This window comes from Callospermophilus lateralis, unplaced genomic scaffold (assembly GCF_048772815.1).
Source record: "Callospermophilus lateralis isolate mCalLat2 unplaced genomic scaffold, mCalLat2.hap1 Scaffold_66, whole genome shotgun sequence".
NCBI lineage: Eukaryota > Metazoa > Chordata > Mammalia > Rodentia > Sciuridae > Callospermophilus > Callospermophilus lateralis.
This window is the reverse complement of record NW_027514882.1, coordinates 5,725,563-5,751,771: the sequence shown is the minus strand read 5'-3', so window position 1 is coordinate 5,751,771 and position 26,209 is coordinate 5,725,563. Positions and strand designations below refer to the sequence as shown.

General features: G+C 46.8%; 1 protein-coding gene across 1 annotated transcript in view; it reads right to left on the bottom strand.

Moving 5' to 3' along the window:
- Positions 1-2,825: 2,825 nt before the first annotated feature.
- The window catches only part of LOC143389855 (alpha-1,6-mannosylglycoprotein 6-beta-N-acetylglucosaminyltransferase A-like), a 102,079-nt gene continuing 78,695 nt past the window's right edge, over positions 2,826-26,209 (bottom strand). The window contains exons 7-9 of the mRNA XM_076842622.2: positions 22,207-22,281; positions 9,878-10,035; positions 2,826-3,382 (exon numbers count right to left, since the gene is read on the bottom strand). Coding sequence (XP_076698737.1) covers positions 3,367-3,382; positions 9,878-10,035; positions 22,207-22,281 — 249 coding nt within the window. The 3' untranslated portion in view covers positions 2,826-3,366. The remainder of the gene's footprint in view (positions 3,383-9,877; positions 10,036-22,206; positions 22,282-26,209) is intronic.

The window sequence follows — 26,209 nt, the reverse complement described above, 5'->3', positions numbered from 1 at the left end:
CCAAACACACAGCAAACACAAAAAGTAAACTATAATAAGCACTGACAAAAACCCAATCAAAGCAAAAATGCAAAAAGCATCTCCATTTGTACATGTGCAAATCAAATTGCATACACAAAATTAATGAGGTGTTTACTGGCATTCAAAGAAGTGTATTTTCCCTTTCTGGAGTGTTTACTCTGGAAAGTATTTACCTTACAAAGGAAAGCTTTCTCTTAATAAATTAGATGTTTTTCCCTTAAGTTTTTGTCTCAAGATCACAATGGGAAAAATAATTCCAAAGGCCAGGCAAGATATGATTATAGCACAGGAAAACATCAATCCTGATTTCGGATCTCTCCCTGTGGATTGGTTATCAATTACAAATCAGTTTAGGTTTCCGTATAAAAATAGCAATGGTAAAACTGCTGCAGGCGCCCAGCCCACACTATCAGAGGCACCATCCTTTTTCTTCTTCACACCCCACACTGGGCCAATGGAAACCCCTCCCCAGTTTGCCCTGGAGAACCCAACTTGGAACAAGTCATAGGAGGTCTCGAGGCTGGTACACATTCAGGTGTCACCAACTCCATCAACAATGCCCTTAACAACAGGAGTATGGGTTACTTGGCCCCAAGAGCAGCAGCCCCAGCCAGGGAACTTAGGTTTACTTCCAGCTGAGACTAGACTTAGGAAGTTAGAGGAATTTTTAAATGGGAGAAAGTGCTCTTCTGGGCTGCCTGATAAGAGGATCAGAAAGGTGAAGAGACCCCCCGAGTCCAGGGACAGATAGGGAGTGATGCTTGAAGCTTCTGCCAGGGACAATGTTGCTTTACAAGGTTTTCTGCTTTCTGAACTCCCAGGCTTCTTGAAACAGTTGTCTGCTAAGGTGGTTGACATAGCCCTGCCTGGGAAAGCAAGCTCAGCCTGCAGGCGCCCCCTGCTGGTGGGATTCCCACATGGTCATCAGCAGCCTGGGAAATTCCCTGAAGAGCCCAGGAGAGGGCGGAGCTGGCCTAGGAATAACAGGTGTGGTAACCCAAGTAAACTTCCACTTGCTAGGGAGCAGCCAAGAGGTCCACTCACAGGGAAAATGTCCTTCCTCAGAGTAAGGATGCCAGTTCTTCCCCTTCCTACTGCAGAAACTGCCATTTCAAAGCTTAAAGCCCGTGCACTAGCTACCATAGCAAACTGGGTTTTATCTGGACTTCCACCCTTGGTGCTGGGCCCAGGCAAAGGCTATTTCCAGCAAGTCCCCTGCATCAGTGCTCTAGGCAGAGGTGTTCTCACTGGTACTTTCCCTGGCAGATGTGCTCAGGGAACACCTGAGGGGTGGAGACCTTGGCTGCCCCTCCCCACTCTCTCTCTGTCTCTGGAACTGGAGGTGAAATTCAGATCCACTGAGCAGTGATCTGAGGGTCTAAGGGGAAAAAAAAGAAGGTTGGATGTGCAGTTGTTATTTATGCACCATGGTAGAAACTGAGAAGTAGGCAATTCAATTTTCCAGATGTAGAGGCTCCCTGCTCCCCCGAAAGCAGAATTTTTCCCTTCCCTCATTTCCTGAAGGCCTACTCCATCATTAGCCTCGCCCAGCTGTTCAACCTGGCAGAGGCTCCACCTGGCTTCACCCCCACAAGCAGGGTGCTAGGAAACGGTTTCTGGTGTGTACTGCAGGCTTTTCAGTACACCAAACCACCAGTCAGAGCTGAGTGGATGATGCTGGCAGCTCCTAAACAGAAAAAGAAGATGGCTCACTCTCACAGGCATGGAGGTGCCAGGGGCCTCATGAGAAACCCACAAACATTTGTAGAGCATGGAAGCAGTGCTTCAGAAGATATGGGAACTTACAAAAAAACAGGGCTCCAGGGTGTGTGGAAGGTGGTTGCAACATGTCTGCCCAGCCTGCTGGTGAGCTCATTCAGTGGGGTTGCTCAGCCCTCTCAGAATAACTCTTCCTGGAGTAAAGTCTGCCCAACACTTTCACCCTTTGCAAGTGACACCAATGGGAGAGTGGTCAGGGCAGTGCAGGGCACTCATCCTGAGCTGTTCCTGCTCTCCCAGCAAACATCAAATGTTCACTGAGAGCCCCATTCCCTGGACTTTGGTGATATCAGACTTCAGAAGGAATATAACACCAGAACACCTGTGAGGTGTTCTTCGATAATTCCACTAATCTTAAGAGCCGAATTCATTCTTTCCGAAGCTCAGCTGTCTGAATGCTAGAAGGCCATCCCTCCAAGTCCAAAGGTAGTTTAGTTCTTTGAGTCCCACACCTCTACTCTCCTTATAGTAGCATATCAGAGAGGGCCAAGTTACCATAAATTAGCTAACAAAAATTCTACAATCCTGCATTTCTTTTCTAAGGACATTCTAGCCCAATTAGGGCCAAGGTGGGTGGGTTGGTGGGAACACACAGGAAAGGGTCTCTCTTGACTATAAAGCAGATGTCCCTGGCTGTCTTCTGTCCATGACTGGGTTCTCTGGACATGACAGCCATGTCCCCCCTACCAAAGGGGTTAAATGTCCTTTAGCTGCCATTTGCCAAGTACACACAGGATGCCTCCACTTGATGACAATGCCCTGGACAGTTTGCCTGTGTTTTCAAAGCAACAGTTTCTTTTGCTCTGCTGCCACCTGCTTCCAGAAGTCAGGTCCCCATAGCTGCCCTTGAGCACACCATTGGCCCCACTGTACCTGCCTGAGGCAGACAGAGGAACAGCAGTATTGAGAATAACTAACAGTGGGAAATAAAAGAAGAAACGTGTGATCAATCCCCTTCCTCCCTCCCTGTCCCCCTCCCTCCCTCCCAAATAAATAAGTTAATGGGTTTAGGAATGTTCCCAAAGTTCTTTCTAATCAGCTCATTTCTCCTCTTTTGTTTTAAATGAATCATGAGATTTTTTTCCCCCACCCTGGAGCACCTTCATTGACAATCTCCCTACAGCTGCTCCTCACAAAATAGGAAGGATGTTCCTTGAACCACAAGAAGCCAGGCTCCTTGCCTCACAACTTCTCTTGTGTTTGTTTTGGTGAAAACTCCCTGGGGGAGGCATTAACCTCAGCGGGAGCAATCCCAAGTCCAAACCTTAGACAAAAAATTCAGGCTCTGGCCAGAGTCCCTGAATGATTTCTGCCCCCCTGTCTCTGCCCAGTGGAGCCACCATCTTCCCCAGCAGACTTCATGTGGGGCTGAGCTGGCAGCTGCTATAGGCAGTCTTTACAGAGGGCCACTTGGCCTTTGATGAAGTCCCAGCAGGGGCAGATCCTCTGGTGCCTGGGGTGGGCGCCTGCACAGCTCAAGAGCAGAAGGTCCCCTTGAAACACACAGTGATTGCTCTTGGGGTCATAGGAGGGCTCCAGGATGTCCTTGGCCAGCTCTGAGCTTTGTCAGATCATTTCATACCTGAAGAGGAAGAGAAAAGCACATGGGTTGGAAATGCAGGGGACAGAGCTCATCCCTGTCACTGGCCACATTGGCCCACTTGCTGAGGTGTGGGAGATGCATTCAGTTCTCCTGCTGCAGAAATGAAATGGTGCCCCTCTAAGTCTTCAATTCTTCACTTCTAGGAACCTCAGCTCTGGAAACACAGGTGTGCCTGGGTGTACACAGGGGGGTATCTTTGAGGCTGCTCTGTAATAAAGGAGAACTGGAACCAACTGTCTTCTCACCAAGTAGGGAATCGCCAAATAAACCATGGCCATCCTGTGTCTGTGGAATTCCACACAGAACTCCAAACATGAAAAGTGTGCCCCGGCATGAGAGATGTCCCAGAGGAGGGCAAATTATGAAATAGGACATACAACATGGTCAACCTGGTGTGTTGTGTGACTATCCAAGCCAAGATGGCTGCACATGAAAGTGTTGACGGCGAGCAGAGGAACAGCACTGGGGCTTAGTGCTGGGTTTTTTAAGTATTTTTTTGATTAAATGTTCAAAAAGATTCCCATGATATGGCCTTAGTTTCTACTGGTGAGCAATTGGGTGCTCTCCCAGGGACTTCCTGCCCAGAATCTTGGAGTGTCACATGACCCTTCAATACAGCAGATTGTAATCTAAGCTACAGAAGAAGGAGCCAAGGCTTCAGGATGTGCAGAGCCAGTGAGCCAGGCCCTGCTCCTGAGGCTTGTGCTCTTCGCCATCTTCTCCCCACAGCAGAGTTGTCTGAGGGGCTGCAAAGGATATTCTGGGGTTTTTTTTGTTTATTGTTTTGGTTGTTGTTTGTTTCCAAAGGTACTGGCCACCTATCTCCAAGGGCTTTCCCTCTCACCTGGGATACACTGGTTCACCCCACCGTGGCTTCTCCAGGACAACAAGGCTTAGCCTGGTGTCTTGTGTGGAAGCCAGTTAGGACCTGGTGCTGCACTCAAGTTCCAGAAACAAGGTGTAGGGGGCCGGGCAGACCTGGGTTTCAGTTCCTGGCTTTGTCTCTTAAGAGCTGTGTAATCCCAGACAAAGGACTGAGTCTCTGTGTGGCTCAGTGTTTTCTTCCGTAAAATGGGATAAATAGTCCTTAACTGCAGGAATTAGAGAAACATTTCTAGAGCACTTGGTGGAATCTGGTTCTGAGTGGTGGTCGATAAATATTAGCTATTACTATTATTACTGCCATTGCCATCACAACCCTGGCAGGCCTTGCATGGGTTATGTCACCTTCCTCCCTTGTAGATGGCATGAATCTACACACACCAGCTATTTCCATTGCATTTTTCACAGAAGTCTCACTTCTTGCTTGGATGGAGAGAGATTAGAACAGTGAATTTGAGATTTCCCACTACCTCTGGGAGGCTTCCAGGTGGCAGGGAAAAGCACCGCCCTCCTTCTTTCTCCAGCCAACCAAGGGGCCTGAGCCCGGCCTCCTTTGGCCAGTGTTTATCTGGCGATTACCAGCACATCTGCTATGGCTTCTGGGGCACTCTTCCAGGCTACCAGCCTGGCTCCTGCTCAGCCAGGGCTGAAGTCCCACTGCTCCAGGAACCAGCACTCCCTGGGGCTCTGGCTTCCCTGATGCATGCCAACTGGACCCAGCTCCAATGCCTGCTCCGGAGGCCAACACCCCTCTTGACTTGTCCCTGCAGTCACCAGGGGTGTTCTACACTTTCTCAAGTGCCCTAACATCCCTGGCCTTGGTGCCACCTGGGAGATAGTGATGAACTAGGAAGAAGGCTAAAGTGAGCATTTCATGGATTTCCTGAAAGGAAAAAAGAGTCAGAGACTATGTCCTTGTCAGTGTACCAAACTGGCCATCAAAGAGAAAGGGGAATCTGGAGCTGAGCTGGGAATGAAAAGTTTACATGTGGTAAGAAAGAACATGTAATATTTCTCTTTAAAGGTCTCACTTATGTCACTTAATGTCTTCCAGTTCCATCCATTTTGCTTCAAGTGACAAGATTTCAGTTTTTAATGACTCAGAATGATCCATTGTGATTATGTGCCACATTTTTTTTATCCATTCATTGTTGAGCACCTGGGTTGATTCCTTCCACTTTTAGCTATTGTGAATGGTGCTACAATAAACAGATATGTGTGTCTCTCTTTGGAAAAAAAAAAGAAAAGCTTACATGTAGAATGTGGCTTTGGGACACAGATTTATGTTTATGCTATTATTTATGTTGGTGGATTACAGTAGCTGCTGTGACCTCATTCAGACCAGCTGCCTGGAATGTGGCTAACAAGAAGTATGGAAATCTCTACCACAACTCTCAGACCCTGTGGTAGGGGTGGAATTGCTGGAGCCATGAAAAGTCTTCCTATGCCCTCCCAGGTCACCAATCCCCAGGCTCCTGTGCAGTCTGCTCGTGTGCGTGTACTTGTGAGTGCAAACCTGTGAATGGGTCTCAACTGAGGCTGTAGCAGGTGACACCTGCTGGGGAGAAGCAGAGACTCCCACCGAGGGCTGCAGCAACTGTCACTTCCTGGGGCCACAGTGAAGGCACACCTCAGGCAGCTCCCCAAAGGTTCACTGATGTGTGTTGGGGGTATGTATGACCCTACCCCCTCTCGAACACCACCCAACCCCTGGCCTGAGCATCTCCTAGGTCCCTGGTGGGGGGGGGGGGCTCCCTTTTGTGGGTGTGCAGGTACCTGTTCTGCAGCCCTGGGCAGGCAAAAAGGCTACTCCATCATCCTTGTGTAACTAGTGAGCAAAAGTCACAAGAGAGGTGCCTCACTGGATTAGACAGCCTCCCTAGTCCAGGGGTCCTCAATCCCTAAGGGATCCCCGACCTTTTCAGGGTACACACAGGGCTGCATGTGCCTCTCTGTCCTATCTTGTCAGATACACACACCCTTCCCTTCTTCTCAGAGACTCCAAGCATCATGTGTGTGTCCTCCCATCCACTCTCCCACAGTACCACCTTCTCTCGGACTGGCCCATGACACTTTTCTTACAGGTTGAGTTTGGTAGTTTCTGGGACCCCTCAGTACTCAGTGCACAATTTTTGGCTCTTGAAGAAGAATAAGAGAGCAAATTCTCCTCCCATGGGGCTGCCACCTTCTCCTTACCACAGGAGTTAGGTAGGCTAGGAACCCCAGCACTAGGTGGAGAATGGAAGGTACTGGCCCCTCCCAGACAGGACACAAGCCTGTCCTACATCCTGCTCCTGTTCCTCCCACTGGTCCCTGCCCCAGAGTGCCTGCCTTCTCTCCAAGACCTGGTAACCACTCTGATTCAGGGCCATCTCCTTTCTTGATGCCAAGGCACACACAGTCTAGACTCTACAGCTCAGAAGACCTAAAGGGCCAACACAGATGCACCTCTGCTTCAGACAGTGTTATGCCTCCATCTATCCATCCTATGCTGAAAATATATCAAAACATGCACTGAATACCCAACCTACTGACCACACCAGCTTAGCCACACAGCACCTTGTGAAGCAGGTGGTTCCCTCTGGTGACCGTGTGGCTGACTGGCGTCTCAGTTTAACCCTACGGCCCAATATCGTGAGACAGTATTAAACTACCTGCACAAAGCCTGGAAAAAGATCCAAATTCAAATCTGGAGCACAGTTTCTGCTGAACATCCACACCCTCATATCAACCTATAGTCAAAAAAATTATAAGCTGCCCCATCTTATGTTAGGGGGTCACCTGCATTTTAAAATTTTGGAAGATACACCTTTAAGGGGTAGCTAAGGGCTGGGGAAGTGGCTCAGCAGTAGAATACTTGCTTAGCATGTGTGAGGCCCTAGGTTTTATCCCCAGAAAAACAGAGGTAACCAAAATATAAAGTGGGCTTCATATTAACACATGTTCCTTTTTATGGAGCTCAGTCCTCTCCACTGGGCCATGCTGGAATGATCTCGGCACTTCAGGGGCTTTTTGCCTTCTGGATCCTTCTACTCCTGATCTAGGTGAAGTCTTGCCCAGAGGAGGAATCACAAATGCTCCGAGGTGGTCTCTCCAGCATTTAACAGTTCCCTGCACATATAGGAATTCAAAGACCCCTGGCCTGCTCCTCCCTGATTCAAGATGGCCACATGGATGCTCCAAAGGACGTGATTTATGTAATCTGTTAAATTCATACTATACAGTGAGGACAGGTGGCTCTTAAAAGTTGTGGACACCCCAAGATGGAAAAAGCGTAAGCTCAGCTTAGAACCAAGTCCCAAGTTGGAGAAGCAAAAGCAGCCCTAGTTCGTGGAGCTGCTAATTGCTAATTGGCCATGAATATGGATGGGCCAGGATTACCTCCACGCTGAGGAGGCACTCAATAGACTGTCAGATAGCTGGGGTTTTTTTACAACATTATCTGTATTTACCAATGCATGAACAAGTTATTCAGTAGGGCTGTTATGTTCACAGAATTAATTTTAGACGGCTTTATTACGAAATTACCATTCATTCCAGCCTCCTGGTAAGAAAACCCAAATATCCACTGTGGGGAGGCGTGGAGGAGACAGCGATCGCCTGGCACAGGGTCTGACTGCAGGACTGTCCCACACCATGCCCTTCTCTACTCTGTGGATCTGCATGGGGCATGAAGGAGGAGGAAAAGGTGGCAGTCTGGCCAGGAAATTGGTTTTTGAACTCTATCACCTAGAACTGCCTGGAAGGAGGGGCCATTCTGTTCTTCAGCAAGAGCTATCCATTATCATCCTGTTATCACCCAGGATGTCCCCACTCTACAGCTGAGAAACTGATGGAACAGAGGGCACTGGCCCCTTTCCCAGCAGTTGGTTGCCCTTTTTCTGTTCCCATTGACCCAGACCCTTACCCTAGAGGCAGGCCACCTGCATGGGCTCCAGGCTAGTTCTGAGCCAGATATCAGTCACTGTACTAAGTGCCATGACTCCCTCCCAGGCTTGGAGGGAAGACCCACTATTCAGGAGTCCCATGCAGGTCTCATTCCCAGGAGGCACCTTCTTGTCCTCCGTTTTCCAGAAGGGGCTGCATACAGGCAGAACTAGGAGTACAGTGCCACATCTGTACCAAGCAATTTCAGAACTCCAATACAGTGCTCAGGGTTCTCAAAAAGCCATCTTGCCCTGGGAGATATCTACAAACTGAGCCAGTGGAAAGCCAGCCCCAGAATTCAACATCTCTGCTGTGGAGTTGGAGGTTCCATGTCAAAACCAGCCCTCTTAGGAAGCTCCCTCCCCTCCCTCTCTGGCCTGTGCTTTTATGTTGATGGTGGAATCAAGGTAGCCTCTAGTTACCTACCCCATAAAAAGCCTGGTTCCCCTATAAAAAGAAAAAACAGCATCCCTCAGAGTCCTGCTCAGGAGAGCATTCCTACCAGTAATGCTTGAGACCATGCATTCCAAAGGGAGTTTTATACCATGTTTCAGGACAGCAAGACACACAGGAGGAAGCAGGCCAGCTCAGACCACCATGAACAATAACGGCAGTGGCCGGGTAGGAAGCCAGAATGGGGGATAACTGATCCCCAAGACCACTCTATTCCTGAAACATCTCCTTCAAGCCTAGGACAGCACAACCATTGGACTGAATCTTCACAGTTAAGATAGCAGTCCTTATTGTTTATAGACATGTTTCTTGGAGAAAATCCCTTATCAGGGAAATTAAGGTGGAAGACTAGATGGTGGACCAAGGTGGGGAGTGATAAAATTTAGGAGAGCAGAATTCATACTGAGAGGGATCAGGAGGCAGAAGCCAGAAAAAAAAACCTCATGTGGAAATCTTGGAACTGTAGATGTCAAACTCAAATGCTGATGCAAAGGGAAATGAATGGCATCACTAAACAAATTGCAAGTATGAGGCAAGAAATTCCAGGAACATAAAGGCCCCCCCGATACAGCCCTGGCCAACATTCCCAGGCCTGCACCTGTGTGCTGGGGAGGGACCCAGCAGTCAGGTCTACTGAGGCCTGATGCATGATGCACCAAAGGTTCCCGAGGAAAGTTGGAGAGGGGAGGGGACCAGAAGAGGGGAAGGTGGCACTTGGAATCTGTTTTGGGCAGTTTTGTGCCAGCTGCTCCTCCCCATTTCTCAATCCTTTCTGACTCCAAAGTTGAAGATGCCACCTCTTTTCTATGCTGCTCATACTCTGCCAGGGGCCATCTAGGGATCTGCCTGCTGCCAGAGGTCTCAGGGGTGGGTCCACCCATGGCTATGATTCTGTGCCACCTCCATTCCCTGTTCATGGGTATGGCATTAGCAAAACCAACATCTCCCATGATCTCCAAGGCCAGATGTGGCTTTATTTATGCAAATACAATGTCCCTACACAGATCCCAAGTATACCAGGTGACTACATCTTACTGAACACTGAAAATGTAGGGGTCCAGCTGCAAACTGCTGCCTTCACCTCATCTTTCCCCTAAAGCCCACAGCCTGGAAACTGAGAATGAGCACCTCTCAATCTGACTCTAACCCAGAAAGCTCACAGAGGCTGAGTTGACCCCCTTCCATTCTCTCTCCCCATCCCAAGGCACTTACTTCAGTAGGTCCTTGTCCTTGTTGAGGTGCTGGAAGAATGACGGCTCACAGATGAGCTGGTTCTCCTGGCACACCTGCTTGCAGGACTGCCCAGGCTCAGCAAGCTTCACTTGTAGGGCACTGAGGGGCGGCCACATCACCTGCCCGTGGCAGAAGTCCTAAAAATGAAAACACAGCCATCAGCCAAGGGACCAAGGATGCAACTGGGCATCTCCACCTCTGCCAAACCATCTGGAAGATGAGAGGGACCCACCATGCTGTGAAAGAAGAGTGAACAGGATAGTTGGGAGCCAGTTGGACACACCCTGAGCCAGGTCTTGATTTGTCTCATTACCAGCTTCCTCAACCATAAAGGGGGATGACAGCAGCATCTCCCATGCAGGGATGAGGGGCGAGAGGTGACATCTGCAGTGCACACAGAACCTACTATGGTTTGAACATGAGGTGTCCCCTTAAAGCTCCTGTGTTAGTGAAGGAATACTCAGAGGCAAAATGATTCATTTATGAGAACTGTAACATTGGTCTGTCCTAATTTGAATGGGTGGCAACTATAGGCAGGTGGGATATGGCTGGAGGAGGTGGGTCACTGTGGGTATGTCCTGGAAGGGTGCATTTTCCCTGCTGCCCCTAATCCTTTCTCTCTCTCTGCTTCCCAGCCACTATAAGATGAGCCCCTTTCCTCTACCACTGCCCTTCTGCCATGCTGTTTGGCCTCATCTCAGGCTCAAAGCAATGGAGTTAGCCAACCATGGACTCAATCTCTGAAACCAGGAGCCCCAAATAAACTTTTCTTCCTCTAAGTTCTTTGTTTAGGCATTTTGGTCACAATGACAAAAAAGCTTACTAACACAGTAACACACTGGCCCACAGGGGTGGCTATTCACTATCGTCACATCACTAATGCCCCAAAGGCTATCACAATCTGCCCTTGAAGGCACAGCCTCACCCACCTGCACCAGCTGGCCAGTTCACCCCTCTCTGAGTCTCAAGTCTTGGTAAGGATATACCGAAATTTTGCAGCTACCTAGTATGACCTTGTTTTAACTCAATGACTGAGGCTGTGAAAATGCTGAGGCTGTGAGGTGGAGGATGCCACCAAGGACCCGTAGGCATCCAGAGCATCACCAGACACAGTCCAACATCTTTTCCAGGGATTCTGTGCTTATTGGTTGAAAATAGTGACTACTATGTCACAGGAACTCGACAAGTAGAGACATATGCGAAGGACATAGTACCCCTAACAACAGGGTTATGTGGGGCAAAGCCAGTCTCTCTGGGATGTAGAGTGAGGAAGTAGCATGCTGGAGGGAGACGCAGGGGTGAGGGCATCATGAATGATGAGAAACTGGAGAAGGGAGGGGCAGCCACTCTCTGACCTGGGACCTCCTGTCAGCTGTGCCCAAAGCAACCTTATGTAAGCGCCAGTGCTGGGATGCATGACCCTGGTGCCCAGAGCTGGTTCTTCTTGCCCAAGGCAGAATGGACCTGTGAATGGACCCAAGGCAGAATGGCTTCAAGTCCCCAGATGACACAACCTGCTGAAGATGCTACCTGCACAGGAGCACAGAGGACCTGTGTGTGATATTCCCTCAGGGAAGTGCCAGTCCTCAGGAGTGACGATTAGAATGCTGGGTACATGCGTGCCTTCTGATAATGCACCCCACAGAAAGAGGGGACACATGCAAAGAAACCATCTGAAACAGCACGGCAGCATTGGAAAGATGAAGCAAAGAGCTCCATATCATCCAAAGGTTGTATTTACACAGACACCTATTTAGGACAAATAATACACCAAATGAGGAGGTTTCCATGCACTGATGTAAGAACATCTCTGAGGCATGCTGATCAGTGAGAGGAACCAGGTAACGGGGGCTCCCAGTGTGTTTCCATCTGTGGCAGGCGCTGAGGGGAGGAGGCACAGACATACAGAAACGTGTGTGTGCTATTCCAAGAACACCTCCTGCTGGTCATGATGCTGCTGAGAAGGGAAACGCAGGACTAGGCTCAGGAGATTCACTTTGCAATGTGTGTCCTTCTGGAAGACTGTATTTTTCCTCAGGTTTCCTTACCCACTTTGGTGTGGATGAGGAAATTAGTCATCTCAGGGCCCAGAGCTCCTGGCACTGGGGCACACAGAGGAAACGTTCTGTCCCACCCTTGTTTGTTGCAGAGAGTGTTGCATGAGGGACCTCCTACTGCCCAGCAGGTCCTCTAGCAACGAGAAGGGTGTGGCTCCCCAACAAACTGTATCCAACAGGGGCCTCTGGCACTTCTTGTGTGTTAGTGTTTTCATTTTTTTTAAACCTTATGCCTGTATTACTTTTTAATGAGTAAGCCAAGACACAGCAAAGAGAGCAAAGTAACCTCCCCGATTCTGCAGCCAGCAGCCATCAAGGTCCACCCTGCCTCTCCCGTTTACTAGCTATGTGAATCTTTGGGCAAAAATACTTAACATTTGGAGTTTCAGTTTCTTCCTCAGAAAAAACAGAGAGAAAGACAGTGATGATTACCTGTGCTGCCTCCTTCTTAAAGGAGGTTAAGCTGCTGAGAAAGGCAGTCTCCAGGTGGCCAGCCCCTGGCAGGACCTTCTCTTTCAGTCTCTACAAAGGACTGCATCAGGCAGGCCCACTGCGGGTCTCCACGTCACTCTCCCCTGATAGGGAACTTGACTCCACCAGTCTGAGTTTGTGGAGAAAGAACAGAAACGCTTCCCCCAACAGTGGGTAGGAAACCTAGAGCCGGATTCCTAGCCACGGAAAGCACAAGACTCCAGAATGGTCTAATAATTCAGAGATAGGGAGAAATACACTGGATTACTTAGGAATGTTGAGATGCAGCCTAATCTTCTGAAAGTGAGGCATGGTGGCAGGTAAGCAGGGTGTCCTGAGACCTACACAGCCCTGGGCATCACTAGGCAGGAAGACACATCTGACTTCTCACATTCACAGTGCTTTTGAGTACAGTCTAAGCCCTTTCTCAGCCAAGGGCAGCAGCAGTAATGTGGGCCTGGACACTGTCACTAAGGGTGACAGCATGACTGCACAGACCCGTTATCCAAATGGGACACTGTGCACTGCTGGCCACTGCTCTTTTGTAATGACAGCACAGGGAAGCCTTGCATTTTATACCCTGTCCATTCCACCAGGATGACCGTCATCAGATAGGAAGAATGAACATACACCATGACCTGAAGTTATTGGTTATGAGAACGGAGAGCTGCAGGGGCATTTGGAAGATGTCCAGGTCGACATTACTGTGCTGTTCACGGCTGTGCAAGAGCTTAGACTGGACTTAAAAGCACTGTGAACATGAGAAGTCAGATGGGTCTCCCTGCCTAGTGGTGGGTCTCAGGACACTCCGTGTGGGTCTCAGGACACTCCGTTCACCTGCCACCAATGTGGTTTGCCTGGCTGGCTAATGTAAGCATCTTTGCTTACAATTCCTTAGGAAAAAATGGATAACTACAACAGCTTTTAACTATAATAATAAAGAGATGTGAAATCCAGCACACTCCAAAGTCTACAGCACAGGCAAACAACCAGCAAAATGACATCAGACCATACCTGCCTCAGATGAAGCCAAGTGGGACTTTCTTTTTGGATAGGCCCAAAGTCCCATCTGTTAAAACCCGATCTCTGGTATAGCACTACTGGGAGGGGCTGGATCATGTTGGAGCTGGGACCTAGTGAGAAGTCCTAAGGTAACTGGGAGTGTGACCTGAAGGTGATATTAATAATCTGGCCCCATCTTGTCTCTCTTTGCTTCCTGACCATGAGGTAAGAGGTTTTGCTTGGCTTTTGTGTGAGTGTATGTGGCATGAAGTAGTAACACAGTCCCAAAGCAATGGGGCCAATCAATCATGGACAGAAACCTCTGAAACTATGTGCCCAAGGAAACATTTTTGATTTGTAAGTTGATTATTGCAGGCATTTATTATAGTAACAGCAAGCTAACTAACACACCTGGATTAGGCTGGGTGATTAAAAACCCATGAAGGATAAAGTGGAGCCTGTATTTTATTTATTTTTCTAAGAAAACTGACATCTCTCTCCATGAGCACCTCAGAGCTGAGGAGAGCTTCTCTGCACCTCTTGAGTAGGAGGAAGATTAAGAAACTTTCTTTTGTATTTATTCTCAGCCTGTACAAGGCCAGAACTAAAGTTAGAACACAGATCCCGCTGTGTTGGAGAGGAGATGATGTGGCAAAGGACTGGATGGACAAAATTTGAGGCCCTACCATGTGGCACATTACACAGCAGGTCTGACCTTCATTAGAATGATGTTAACAGGGTGTGAGAATGGCGGCAAATGTCAGGTGCACCACGAACACTTGTCTCCATCCTTGGGCTCCTCCTGGGAAGAGCTGCCTCCACCCTGTGCAGCTTTCAGGCCCACCTCATTGGAGAAACAGACTAGGCACCCCCAGATAAACAGATGTCCCAAACCTGGTCTAGACTAGGGCAGGGCAGGGCAGGGCTGCGAGGTCTGGCAATGGGAGTTGGCCTTAAAGCTACACCGTGAGCTTCCTGCTTCTTCATCAACCTCAGCAGCCACCCTTCTTGGGTCCCTGGCAACAGGCCTGCTCAGCTCACTTCTGCACAGCAGCGTGGGGGCTCCAGGCACCTTGCTGCTGCTCACCAGGAAGACTGTCTGGCATCCTCCCAGGAGGCCCAGAAGATCAGGAATAATAAAAATAGCAGCAGGACCTTCTTAAAGCTTGGGGAACCATCTGGAAAGCCTGAAGGTGATAAGGTGGAACAGAGGGAGCCTGAAGGTGTTATCAGAAAGCACAACAGGAGTAAGGTAGGAGGGACCTGGGGGCTTGGGCTGAGATCCTGGCCCCCCGAGGGGGAGGGCTTTATAGATATAGTCTCCCAAGCTTTCTATGCCTGTCCTCTCACATAAAACTGGGATAGTACCATCTGCCCTACATCCCTGGATAATTTCTGTGGAATGGAAGTGAGAGGACTAAGGAGAAGGTCCCTGAGATATTCAAGGTAATGCTCTAGGCTGGACCATTCTGAATAGTCAAGCACAATTAGTAGAAATTTGGTGACTAGTCGAAATATTTGTTTGAGAGGCATGCAGATGGAGTGTGTTCTAGATATACACAGATATAAACAGCAATTTCCAATCTGGTGAACAAGCCCCCGGGAAGAAGAACTGGGCCAAAGCCTCTGGACCATTGCTGCCCTGGTCCAGAGGCTGAAGCCAAGCAGGAGGGGTAACATATGACAATTCATGCAGGACAGCCTCCGGGCCCAGATGCTCGCAGGTGGAAATGGAAGTCCCTGCCAGAAGCCTCCCCTCACTGAAGGTGCAACCCCTACTGGGTGCTCACAGGAGGCTGGAGGTCTTCTGTCTCATTCAACCTCAGCACAGGCTAACATGGCAACACCAAGCCACCTTTTCTCCTCGCTGCAGGCACACATTCACTCATATGTTCATTCAACACATATTTTCTAAGAGATAGAAAAGCACCATTCATTCACAACTTCACAAATGGCCGTTCAAGCCTTATGCTGGGTATTAGAAATAGGAACACGAAAGAGACACAGTCTCTGGACTCAGAGGTTCAGTGCACAGGCTAGTAAGAGAGGCTGACACTTAAAAAAATTACAGAACAGAATTAAACTCATGCCCAAGAATGAGGTCACCTGGAGGAGCAAAAGAGTGACAGTGGTAGCAATTAGAGAAGGCTTTCAGAAGATAAGGATTTTCTAGGATGGGTTTTGCAGGCTGAATAGGAGTTAGTGGCTTACCACTAACAAGGTGTTTTGCATATAACTGGTGCTCATCAAAGAGATGTTGAACAGAACTAAATGGTCTTGGCATCCTGGAACTCTGATAGCAACAGAAATAGAAAAGGAGACTATTCCAACCTAATGAGGCATTTATGCAGCCAAAATGAGATATACACAGTAATTTCCAATCTGGTTAACAAGCCCACTTAGAACACACACCATCTGCATTCCTCTCTAACAATTATTTCAACTAGTCACCAAATTTCTACTAAATGTGCTTGACTATTCAGAAATTTCCAGGCAGTAAGCATAAACCACAGTTAGAAAGGTTTATTCACCAAGAAAATCTATGAGAAAACAGGTAAATGCAAGCTCCGTGAGGCAAGGTATGGGTGCCACCTCTATCATGGAGGCTAATTGGTGACACAAAGAAAATGAGACTCACAAACTACCCCAAGAGCTAGAGAAGACAGGGTGGGGCTGCCGCAGGGGAGAAGCACCAGGTGGAGGGGCCATCTGTGCCAGGTGGGGAGGGTCACCTGCTAGCTACAAAGCAGAGGTGCGGGAACAGCAGAGAATACCATCTATAGAATGTACAGCCTTCGCCACAAACCCTCCACCCACCTGGTCCTGGCCAGATCAATAATGGAGTTACTAAAGCTCTGACACGTTAGGTGTACATGGATCTCTATGGAACCCACATTGTCTGGAACTGAGAAGACAGGTTCAGATGTACAGGACTAAAGGCAGACGCTACAGGGAATAAGGTCAGGAATTTGCAAAAAAAAATAAAAATAAAAATGAATAAAAGGGGGTTTGATAGGACAGGTTTCAGACCATGAAAGGGGGATGTGGCTCACATTCAGCTACCTGGGGGCCAAGGCACATATTTGTTACCTGTGTGATAGTAGTGAAATCCAGGGGCTGGCACAGAATGTTCAATAAATACTGATGACTGATTGGGTTAAGTCAGCTCAGTTGCCTGTTGGCACCCACCATTCTTAGTCTGCATGACCCTCAAAAGGAAGTGAACACTGTCCCCAGGTGCTTCACCAAAGGAGGTGTCCATTTGTTTTCATAAAGGCAACGAACAATGTGACTGTGAAGCTGAGCAATAAGGACTGATGTCCACAGAGCATCCTTACGCATGTCAATCATCTGAGCCCAAAATGGACCTTGACAGTGACGCATAAATCTACCATATTTCATTCTCCTGGAACACTGGGAGTCTCCTTAGGAGAAATAAAAAAACACATCCACACGAACAGCGGATGTTATAGCAGCACTCATCACACAATCAAAATAAGTGGGGGTCCGTCAGCTGGTGAATGGACAACACATTGTGGTACATACACTCTATGACTATTCAGCAATAAAAGGAAATTAAATTCAGATACACACTACAATCCGGAGGAGCCCCAACAACATATGCTAAGTGAGAGAGGCCAGAAATCTCCAGAAAAGGCAAAGCTGCAGAGAAAGGAAATAGATAAGTGATTTCTGAGGCAAAGGCAGAAACAAGAACTGATTGTGGACAGATATCATTTTGGGGTGATAGAAATGTTGCTAAACTAGACTGAGGTAGTTACTGTTCATCTTGATCAATTTGCTAAATAAACACTGATTGCGTCCTTATATGGAGTGATTTTTATGGTCTGTAAATTACACCTCAGTGAGGCTGTTAGAAAAAGATACCTTGGCTGGTTTCTGGGCTCCTGCAGCAGCAAGCAGCTAAGGCTTTCAGAGTGCTCATGTGGGCCAGCTACAGTTCTTAGCCTCATCATGTATTAATCTATTGATTCCTCCACCAACACCATGAGGCAAAAGCATTATCCCTATTTCACAGAAGAGGAAAGAGCACAAAGAGGGTAGATAACCTGCCCAAGGTCAAAGTCAGTGGCAGCAGAGCAGGTGTGAAGATTCTAGGGTCCAGCACTCCATTGACGCCCAACCAGGCTCCAGGAGCAGATTGATAGCAGCCTCAGTTATTTGAAGAGTAAAGACATCTCAAGCCAGTGCCCATCTTCTCCCCCTGCCAATTCCTTTTCCTCTTTTGTTCGGCAACCTCTGTCACCTCCACCATCTTCCTGCCCTGGGACTACCCAGACTCACTAAGAGATTTCCCTTGTACCTAGAACATACCCCAGTAAGTTCCACCTGGACTCAGAGGAGCAAGACATCCTAGGAGCTTAATCAGTTTCCACTGCTGTTTTTGGACTTGATTCTTTGTCCCTCCATATCTCCAGCATGCTTTTCACATGAATTCCAAGGCTCTTTACAAACCATGAGTGTGACTGACCATCCTGCACATTCACAGTCTTTATGGGGACTGGAAAATAGGGTTGAAGACAGTGTATGTGTGGCTTTCAGAAAACCCATGAGAACACTGCCTTTCCTTGTTATGTTATCTAGCTGGAGGCAAATACAAAACTTTCCTAAGAAATGCACAAGGAAAACCTTAACAAGCCTGGACACACTCAGGGAATAATTTCCCTTGATCTTCAATTACAAGGGACTTCCCCCTTGGCACTCACTACCCCTTTGCTGGAGGCAGCCTTTTAAAGTGCTCATCTCAAAGAGCATGCCACCCAATCAACATTTGTAGTATTAGCAAAGTGTTTAGGGTGGGTGCATGGAGGGAGAAGAGCAAGCACTCCTCCTAGAGCCAGGCTTCTTTTCCTCTGGGTGCCTGCACACCGGGCTGGCTGGATCCGAGGAAGGTTTCCTGTCAGTGGCTGTTCAACTGTCCACTAAAGCCTGGGGTGCTCTCGATTGCTGTCAATTGTCTTCCTCTGGTGCCTGCCACCTTGGGTAAGCATGATGGACGACCTTGAAAGTGTTCTGGGATAGAAGACCCTGTGTTCCCCTTGCAGATCACAGGGAGGACTCTGAGGCTGAGATCAGCCTAACAAGCACTGTAGCTCCCCTGGTTCACACACAGGAAGCTCCTGCTTATGGCTGCAGCCTTTTCCACCTACACCAGAGGCACATTCTCTCCATCCTCGCTGCTCTTTGAAGATACTCTGCTGGCTGTAAAAATAACCAATGCCCCAAGCTGTACAAGACTGGGACCTGGAGCTCACAGTGAGAGGCTGGAGACTCAGTTTGTGGGTCAATGGGGTCTGGTCTGGCATCGGGAGAGTATTCTGGGTCTGATAGAATTCCTGGCAAAAACTCAAACTAGTCTCCTTTATTGCCCATTTAGCAGCACTGGGAGAATGTTTTACAAGAAATTCCCTAAATACAAGATTCCTAGAAAGATTTTTCTAGAGCTCCTGGTAGCAGCATTGCTGCTCACCCTGTAGTAAATCTTCTCTTTAGCTTATCTCAGAATCAAATTTGGACCCTCCAGATGAGTCTTGGTCTTTTCACACTGGTTCCTCCTCCAGCCTTGACTCCCATGCCACTGTGCTCTTCAGCCACACATACGTATGCATCCTAAAATTCACCATCATTTCCTTTTTTTTTTTTTTTTAGGCCCTGACATCTCGACTTGGTGGGCCCTTCCCATTTTCTTTCTCACACTTTCTTTCAGGACTTACCTCCTACAAGATGCCTTCCATTACTCTTGCCATCTTTCCCATCCTTCCTGGGGGCTGAGTCACATGATCCCAAAGCACCCTGGTTCTATCACTTGTACAGAGTTTAACCTGCAGGGGTGCACTGGCTCTATAAAACCTCACCCACCCAAGGCCTTGGACTTCTCTTCTTGACTGCCTGCACAGCGCATGGCGTGCTGTACTAACAAGTAGTGACAGAGTTGATGAGAGAATCAATAAGGCAGATAAAAAAAGAGATATCTCTGGATTTCCGTGGCCAGCATATCCCTGTAGAAAAGTCTCTATGCAGAAGTGATGGGAAGGAGCAGTTTCATTAGCATGTTTTCCAGAAGAGAATTTTAGTAGTATGTTTTAGAATATTTATAATTTTAGTACCAGGCTGGTGCTGGGCGCGTGGGATTGTGAGGTGAACAAGCCAGGAGGAGCTGGTGCTAAGTAGCACTTAACAAGGACTGTTTGGGAAATGGGACCTTCCTGCTTAAAAGGAAATCTAGCATTAGACTCAATGGAGGAGCTTAGACCTCAAAAGGACTGGCTGGATTCATAAGCTGACTCAGGGAGGAAAGAAGTAAAGATCTTCAAATAAACCTGGCCAAGAGACATTTATGTCTGCTGGTGACTTTCTCCTAAGAGGAGGCAGAACCAGGAAAAAAGGAAGAGAGTTTCAGAATCAGCCACAGAAATGGAGTAAGAGCTCAAGAGAGCCTCTGAGAGGGAGGGTATGGTAGGCACAGCTGTGAGGTATCAAAACCCTGTGCCAAAAGTGGTCAGTGGCTCCTCTCCAAACCTTCAGGGAGGTACACCAGGGAGAATGTGAGAAGCTGAGCTTAGGGACACCTGCCACCTCCTGAGTCCCTAGTAAATGCTTCCAGTGCAGACTTAGCCCCACACCAAACTGTATTGAATCTTTTTTATTTTTTTGAGAGAGAGAGAGAGAGAGAGAGAGAGAGAGAATTTTTTAATATTTATTTTTTAGTCTTTGGCGGACACAACATCTTTGTTTGTATGTGGTGCTGAGGATCAAACCCTGGCCGCACGCATGCCAGGCGAGCACGCTACCACTTGAGCCCATCCCCAGCCCCCTGTATTGAATCTTGATTGTTCCACCTGTGAGCCTCTTGCCTGGGAGTCCTGATTCCCATTATGCAGAGAATGGAGTTATTATTGCCACCTCCTGGGGCTACTGTGAAGATTAAATGAGATGTTACCCAGTAAATAGTCCTCCCTTGTCCTCAGGGACACGTTCTGAACACCAACTGGATGCCTGAAACTGTAGATAGTACCAAACCCTATATATCTTTTCTCCTATGATAAAGTTGATTTTATAAATTAGGCAGAGCAAGAGATTAACTATAATTAAAACAATAATAACGATACACTGTAAAAGAAGTTATATAAATATTTATATGAATTATCTCTGTCTCTCAAAATATCTCACTGTAATGGTATTTCCACTTGGTATTTTGGGTTGTGGTTGACTGTGGGTAATCAAAACCTTGGAAAGTGAAACTGCAGATTGGGCGGGGGGGCTGTAGGGTACTGTGATGTGTTTCATGTGTTGGCATAGAATCTGTGTATACATGGCAGTTAGTTATGATAATGCCACCATTCTGTAGTCATGTACAGACTGAATGAGATGATGAGTTCAATGTTACACTCTCCTGGAAAAGCCTGAGAATTAGTGTATGAGATATATAATTATTAATGTGATATCACATAATTTAATATACTATAATATAGCATAACATGTTCAATAACAATACTAGGTCATATTTATTGAGCACTATGTGCAAGGCCCTGTTCCAAATACTTTCTGTGTATTAGCTTGTGTGATCTTCCCATTAGCTCAGTAAGGTCCTCTTATTATTTTTATGTTACTGAGGGAAGAAGGCACAGAGAAGCTGAGTAATGTCTGTTCAGCTCATATAACCACAGACTCGTGGTGCTAAGAGCTGAACCTAGCAGCTGGACTGGAGGGCACATCCTTTTGCAGCTCTCAAAACCTGAGATGATCAGATAGGCCATCCTGAAGCCGATGTGCCATGGTGCTCTTGCCAACAGCAGTGCCCCGCTGCCGGCCACCGTCCACCGCCTTACTTTCCTCAAACCACCAACTCTTCCTTTTGAAACTCCCACTGGGCCTTCAGTCTATTGCCTACTTAAATTTTCAACTCACAGTTTCTATTTTCAGTTGGCTCTGTTGGTCCCCCACTGGGTAAAGATCCTTTACGGCCTAGACCACTCTGCCCTGCCCTTTAAAGGGAGCCCCTTATATTTGAAATCTGGTCAAGGAGTTTAGATTCTCCTACCCACAGGGGTTCCAAGTCTGTCTATTTCTAGCTCTGGGTTGCTTTCAAAGCCCAAGGAATTAAAACATTATAAAAGGAAGGTGGTGACACTCATGGCCTTCACTTCTAAGGACACAAGCTGTAGTTTCCAAGCCCTGTTGGGGGTGGTGGAACTGTGTGCACTCTCCCCTGCTTTGGAGTTGAAGTCCTTCTTTTATCTGTTTTATATACCTAGGATTTGTTTGAAAGAGGTCTTGTGTGAAGAGATATTTGAAAAACCACTAAAAAGTCCTAAAATGCTTAGAATTACTGAGCACATACTATTAAAAGAAAGCTTAGAAAACAGTTTCAGTTCTTGCCTTTCTTGCGGGTGAGAAACAAAGGCAGGACAGACAGCTGTCTGTCTACCCCTCCTAAGTCCTTGTGATGCCCCCAGAGCACACTTACTACACAAGCCCTGCTGGTCAGGGAAAACTCTGACCTGATCATCCTGTCTTCCCTGCTGTCAGTGTCAATGTGACCTTCCACTGTCACCAAGAACATCCCCCAATGAAAGACTGCTCCCTTGGGTGACCATGATGGTGCTGCATTTAGAATTCCAACAAGGCATTATCCAGATTCTGGAGACTTCCAAAGCAGGCAAATAACCACAGAAATATTGTGAGCTCACAACTGTTGATGAGAACCTGATGAGGGAATGGGAAGCAAGGAAAGACGGACTCTTTGACAAGACTTACTTGTTTTTCGATGAATGCATTGATTCGCTGCAACATCCCCTCACATGTGAATTCGTAGGGCATGTATGGCTCAATCTGCGGAAACAGAAGGTTCCATGAATGAGGAGAACACACAACACACACCACTTACCAGCTCTCCTAGAACCTCTCAATGCATGAGTGCCAATGCCTGCAGGCGGCCTTGGGAGAAGCTGGAAGTCACCAGTTTCCCAATGTCACCTTGTCTGCCCTAGGTGCAGTCCCTGAGCAGACTGTCTACCATCCACAAGTCTCAGATCACCCAAGAATGAAGCAGTGGCAAGAAAGCCACTGTTTTTTTTAAGCTACAGTGAAGACTATATAAGGGGAAAAGCACTAAATTTAGTGTTTGGCACACAGTAGGCACTCAACAGAAGGTGGAGATTACCACTTGCTAGCAGGTAAGCCCCCTGGGGTAAAGTTATGGCTGTGTCATTTGCACCCCTGTGTGCACACAGTGTAGGACAGGTAGGCTCTTAGCATGAATCTGTTGAATGAAGATAAGGTTACACTGCTTTGAGGAAACCACACAATGAGCTATTTATAGACCCACAACAGTGACCGGAAAACTGAGTTACAATCTTAGGTGAGGTCAGCACATATGCATGGAACTCATGGTACAAAACTAACTGATATAAGGTCCTGAAGAGCCCAGCTAGAGGATTCTGGGAGGTCAGAGGGCGAAGCAGACTATGTTTATGAGTCCAGAGAGCCAAGACTGGGGAGTGAGGAGAGATGGCAGCTGTTCCAGGTGGAGTAGCATGAGATTTGATGTGTAAAGACAGAGGAAGCTGCAGCTCAGGACTGTGGACCTTGGTGAGAGGACGCAGGAAAGACTCACTGATGTCACCAAAAGTCTTGAGATTTCTAAACTGAGTTGCTTGAACTTCAAGGAGGGCAGAAAACCCTGGGAGGTGCTCACTGTTGTGGGGAAGGCATTCCAATCTACACTGAGCCTGGAGGGAAGGGGAAGATAGGTGCGTCTGGATCTCCACTGCACAATGTTTGCTAGGATGCTGAGGTCTGCATCTTCAGCAGCGCACCAATCTGAGATGGGAAATTCACTTCGGAGAAAATCACCAGCTTCACAGAGCCCTTTAGCCCCTGGGGATCTCTGGGTGGGAAGGAGCACCTTCACCTCTTCCTCTTGAGTCTACACTTACCTACCTCAGATCTCTGGGGTAGAGAACAGGACAAAGTACCTGAGATCTGAGGCCTGCTAAACGTGGGACAATGGACAGAGGATATTCCTTAGTAGGCAGCCACAAAGTTGGTTTCGGGACATCCTCTCCCCTTTTCTCTAAGTTTATGTTATATTTAAAATTTTAAGCCATGATTTATAAAAAATTGATAACATATCTTTATTTATACACAATTAAATGCCAGTAGTGTGTTTACAGACAACTGGATGCCAGTTTCATCACACAGGTTGGATCTCAGCCATATCTGTCCACATCTGTCTGGACAGTCAGGAGAGGCTGAGCCTCTGTAAGATCATGGACACTCTTCCACAAGAACAGAGAGGTCACCTTCCTCATCTCTAAAGAGCTCAACCTTCTTTGAAGAACATATTCTCAGCTTGTTTGTCCCCATTTCAAGCTTCTGAACCTCAGCAGGGCCATTTCTGACCTAGATATAGCTCTTCATATAAAATGTGAAATTTTCTTTTCTTTTAAAGGTATTTATTTACTGAACTCATGGATGATTCAAGAAGCTTTGTGTAACAGGCCTAGAGAAATGTCTCCTCTCAAAGGATACATAGGAACCAAAAGAAACCATTTAAGGCAGAGGACATGCATATCTGGAATTATTTACAAGTAGACAAGTAGAATTCAGAATTAAACATACATTGGTGTTCTTCTGTCACAAGACCAAGAGATCTACTTCTGTGGCAGGAAGCACCCAATGGCGATTCTGACAATATATTCCAAAGGGCATCCATTAGAACTCATAAATTAATGAATTCAAATGATTCAATGCAGTAAATACAGAAAATGGCTCTTCCTGTTCTCCCAGTCACGCCCAATTTAACCAAAGGGATGCTGACTCATTCATTGCTCTAGGGCCAATTCACTGTTTTAAAGGATATGAAGCCAGACAGTTTTCCTACAAAGGAAAAGGAAAAAAAAAAGGAAACTGCATTCCTATGCCACTGCACTGCCAGGGAGTCCCCCTTGCCATTCCAGTGTGGATGGGTACAACCTCCTCTGCATGGGAAAGCTCTCCAGACCCTGAGCTTAGGGGACAGAGAGCAACAGCACACCCCAGAAGTGAAAGCCATTTCATGGACTGAAGGGAAGGGACAGCCTTCTGCCTAATACACCTTCAGGAACAAGTGAAGGCCACTTTGGGGTATGAATGAAAGAGAATGCTGACCACACCCAATCCCTGAGAAACCCAAGTAGGGCCCAAAAGGGAAAAACAAGGGCCCGCTTGTGGTCATCCTCCTTTGTGGAAAAAGGCCTGTTACTCATCCAACTAAGGCCGCAGGCAGGATGTTTGCAGGCTACTGGCCTGCTGGCTTGGAAAATTTCTATGAATTTTCCATCTTCTCCTCTGGACCTGCTTTCCTGTGAGATTTCCTGTGTCCACTGGTACCCCCTCACCTTTGCAAATCTTACTGCAAATTGCTTTCAAAAATCAGCTAAAGCCTGAATGGTCCCACCTAACAGGTGGCTTGACATCATCTGATGAAGACATGGTTTTAGTAGGTACCAGAAAACCAGGGTTTAAGTCTAGGTTCCTCTTTTACTAGCCATACAGTTTTAAGTTAGGGAGATCTTATATTTTCTCTGGAGGATTCCAAATATAAACTAGGTCATGTCATTGTCCTGTTCAAAATTTCCCACCATACTTAAAAATACATACTTAAATACACATACTTAAAGAATACAATAGCCTCCTCATTGTCCCCAAGAGTGCCTATTTAAAAGCCCCATACATCTTCTAGTTTCTAAAATCTGTTTTATGGTTTCCATTGTTTCTGATGAGTAGTTGGCTGTCTTTAATATCATCATTCTTCTGAACGTAATGTTTTTCCTCCAGCTAGCTGCTTTCAAGATTTTTTCCTTTATTTGTTTCTTGCCCTTTGACTATGTGCTTTTCTTTTTGTATTTATTCCTGTTGGGGTCCACTGTGCCCTTAGCATTTGTAAATTGATTGGAAAATTCTTCGTTCATTAATTGGAAAATTCTTACCCACTGCTCTTTCAGAAATTTCTTCTGTGCCAGTCTCTCCCTTTTCTCAGATTCCAACTACACCTAATTTATGCTGCTTCATTTTGTCCCAAAGATATCATGTACCCTTTTCCATTTAATTCTTTCTCTGTGTTTCAGTTTGAATAATTTCTATTGAGGAGTCTCCAACTTCATTGTTTTTTCCCCCCTCTGCTTTGTACAGTCTGCTTAGAAGCCACTGAAGGAATGCATTTCTGACATTGTATTTTTTTCCTAGAATTTTTCATTTGACTTAAAAAATAGCTTCCACCTCTCTGATGAAATTCTCCATCCATTTACGTATGTTGTCCACTTTCTTCCCCAAATTGTTCAATATATTTATCATAGAACTTTTTTTCTTTCTTTGTGGGTGTTGGGGATAGAACCCAAGGGTGATCTACCACTGAGCTACATCCTGCCCTTTTTATTTTTTATGTGGACCATTAAAGGTCTTGTTAAGTTTCCTAGGCTGACCTTGAACTTGTGATCCTCCTGCCTTAGCCACCTGAGATGATGTGATTACAGGAGTACATAACCTTGCATGTTATTATAAAATTTTTAAGTTGTTATCTCATAATTCCAATATCTCGACCATCTCAAGTTCTGGTTGTGTTGATTGTTTCCTCTCTTAATGAAAGGTCATGTTTTCTTTTTCTTTTTTGGGTGTCATGTAATTTAAAAATCTTGGAATTACATATGAGAAAACACTACCACATTTCTAATCCATCTCTAACAACTTTTATGACAATAATTTTTATATTAATCTCTTT